This window comes from Rhagoletis pomonella, unplaced genomic scaffold, assembly GCF_013731165.1.
Source record: "Rhagoletis pomonella isolate Grant_MI unplaced genomic scaffold, Rhpom_1.0 Rhpom_scaffold_00009, whole genome shotgun sequence".
Lineage (NCBI taxonomy): Eukaryota > Metazoa > Arthropoda > Insecta > Diptera > Tephritidae > Rhagoletis > Rhagoletis pomonella.
This window is the reverse complement of record NW_023458563.1, coordinates 4,558,705-4,561,403: the sequence shown is the minus strand read 5'-3', so window position 1 is coordinate 4,561,403 and position 2,699 is coordinate 4,558,705. Positions and strand designations below refer to the sequence as shown.

At 32.8% G+C, this 2,699-nt stretch overlaps 1 protein-coding gene across 1 annotated transcript; it reads left to right on the top strand.

Annotated features, from left to right (window-relative positions):
* The first annotated feature begins 1,115 nt into the window (after nucleotides 1-1,115).
* LOC118745550 (ATP-binding cassette sub-family G member 1-like) lies at nucleotides 1,116-2,204 on the top strand. The gene is made up of 2 exons (XM_036479013.1): nucleotides 1,116-1,617; nucleotides 1,682-2,204. Exons 1-2 carry the CDS (start codon nucleotides 1,480-1,482, stop codon nucleotides 2,024-2,026), a joined length of 483 nt encoding a protein of 160 aa, XP_036334906.1. The 5' UTR covers nucleotides 1,116-1,479; the 3' UTR covers nucleotides 2,027-2,204.
* Nucleotides 2,205-2,699: the final 495 nt, after the last annotated feature.

Genomic DNA, 2,699 nt, shown 5'->3' with positions numbered 1-2,699 from the left:
TTCTATAAAAGTTTAAAATCGTTATTAGTGCGTTATTTATTTTGGTTGAAGTGTATATATACTGCTGCAAATAATTATAAACTCAAAGTGATTTTAAATGCAATGCAAAAAATTTAAAACTAATTGCTGGATTTACATAGTCTCATAAAATTATAAGTCCGAAAGAAAAAACTTAAAAAATTACATAGTATGTTATACCGTTAATACGCTGCTAAACTAAACTGCTAAATTATAAAAGAAACTTTTTTTCATAAGAGTTTACAGAATTTAAATGATTTAGCAGAATTCTAGCGATTTTTTTTTATTAATTTGGCGGGACGGCAGAAACAGAAATGGCAACACTGGTGGTGAGTACCGACTTGCTTGCGCGCATGTTAGCTGTTTTGTAGTTCACTTTTGCATTGTCAGCGTTCAGTTAGGGATGCAAATTTTCAGAGCCAACATCGATATTTCGATGTACTGAAGAAATGTATGGATCGCGTTTTGAAAGTGCTACACGTTCAATATTTATTGACGGTATTGCGATCCGCGATCCAGATTTCAAAATTTTTATAAATATCGCGATACTTGGATCACGTCAATAAATACTGACCGTGTGACAGAGCCCAAAGAATATAACATAAAGATGTGAACGCAATGGCAATTTTGAACCGAAACTAAAGTCGATGTTTAAAACATCGTTAAAATTGACATCGATATATCGCGCAATTTTATGATGTTGAGTAATTTTCAAATATCGATGGTAAACATCGGTTTTTTAGCCGATGTTATCGATGTTTCAGAAACATCGATGCATCGTTTGCATCCCTACGTTCAGTTGGTCGCAAATTTTCGAAGGGAGGGATTGTTCTTGCGCAGATAATTTTTGGTTAGAAATTTGCTTGGAAAAAAAGGACAATCATGCGCAAAACAACCTTTTTATATGACGGTTTTCTACCGAACACATTCGCAAGCAAGATCGTTAACACGTTATTGTTCGCCAGTATGAATTAGCACATACTATTTTTTACATATGTATAATCATTTTAAACTTTATTGATTTATTAATAAAAAAATTAAATTGGTCGGCATTTCATGATGTTGAATTATTTTTAGTAAATAGACTACAAATATAGTTAGAAATTGTTCCTCTATAAACAAAGAGGTGAATGTAATAGCCTTTGACAATATACATTGCATAAAATGGGTTAATACACGTACACGGCTATTGCTCACCCTTTCGGTTTTAAATTTTTACCCCGCATCAAGCACCTGCTTGCCCGCGCTGCTGTGCGCGAGCTGTTCTGCCGCCCATCCCTACCCTAAGCGATAGTTTAATTATATTGAAAACTTTCTTGTTGATAACAAATGTGTCACACTTACAGTTTGAAATTTTCACAATGCCCAAATAACTTTAGCCCAATATAGTGATGATAATACAGTATTTACATATATTTTTTCTTTTTACAAAATTTATAGAGCATTTGTGCGGTACTTTACATGGCTATAAGCGTTTATCTCACTGGTAATAATACAGACGAGAGCTTTCGCATATATTACTTCGTTCTGCTCGCAGTTTTGGCCACGTTAAGTGCACAAGCCTGGGGTTTCTTCGTAGGTGCAACGCTGCCAACCAAGGTGAGTTCAATTTTTTTAATTACGATTTTGAAATTATTCTGAAACTGATCTCATTCATTCATAGTTGGCCGTCTTTTTGGGTCCTATTTTGGCGGTTCTCTTCTCGGTGTTTGGCTTCTGCACGCGTTACATCGACATTACACCGATCTTCCGCTGGATGTGGCATATTAGCTACTTCCGTGCCGGTTTCCATGGAGCACTTAATGCCATTTATGGTTTAGAACGCCCATTCTTACCTTGTCCAGAGACTACGATGTATTGCCATTTTCGCAGTCCGAAAGTGTTTCTCAATTACATGATGATCTCGGATGTCAATATGGCCGACTGTGTTACACTGATGGTTGTCGTGATTGCTGTTATGCATGTACTCACACTTATTACGCTCTGGCATAAGTTGAACAAGCGTTAATTAACCAAATATATGTACATAAGCGTACATATACACACATTTGCAGGTACATTAAAAGTTACACAAATTTAGTTACAAATACGAGCCAAATACATACATATGTAGGAAAGGAAAATATTTTGCAAATAGAAATGCATCTATACGGTTTATGGTTTTTAATTATTTGAACTCATGGTCTAAGAATGAATTCAATCGCAAAGTTTTGACTCATTACTTCACAAAAAAACAAAAAACACGCATTAACATACATATATTGTACATTTATACGTATAAATAGTAATTATGATAACTTAGTAAGTAAAATAGTATTAAAAACATAAACTCTTACAAAATTCGTCGTCAGAAAAAATTTAATTTATCAATATAGCTAAAACTTGTAGTTTAGTTTAGTAATTTTGCACTTGCCAATTTTATTCAATGAAAAACTTACCAAAAATCTCTAATAAGAGTTATTTTACTTTAATTGGAAAGCTAATAATTTGTATATTTTCTAAACTTTTTATTACATATTTAGTATGTGTCAAAATTTAAGATGTAAACTTTTTATATAAAATCTGAAATGTTATTTGACATTCCTACTGTACAAAAATTAATCAGAGAAATGTGATCAATAAGTAAATATTTAGTTTAATTGTAAGGTTAATATTATTTGTGAACCCTAACAAAACCATTT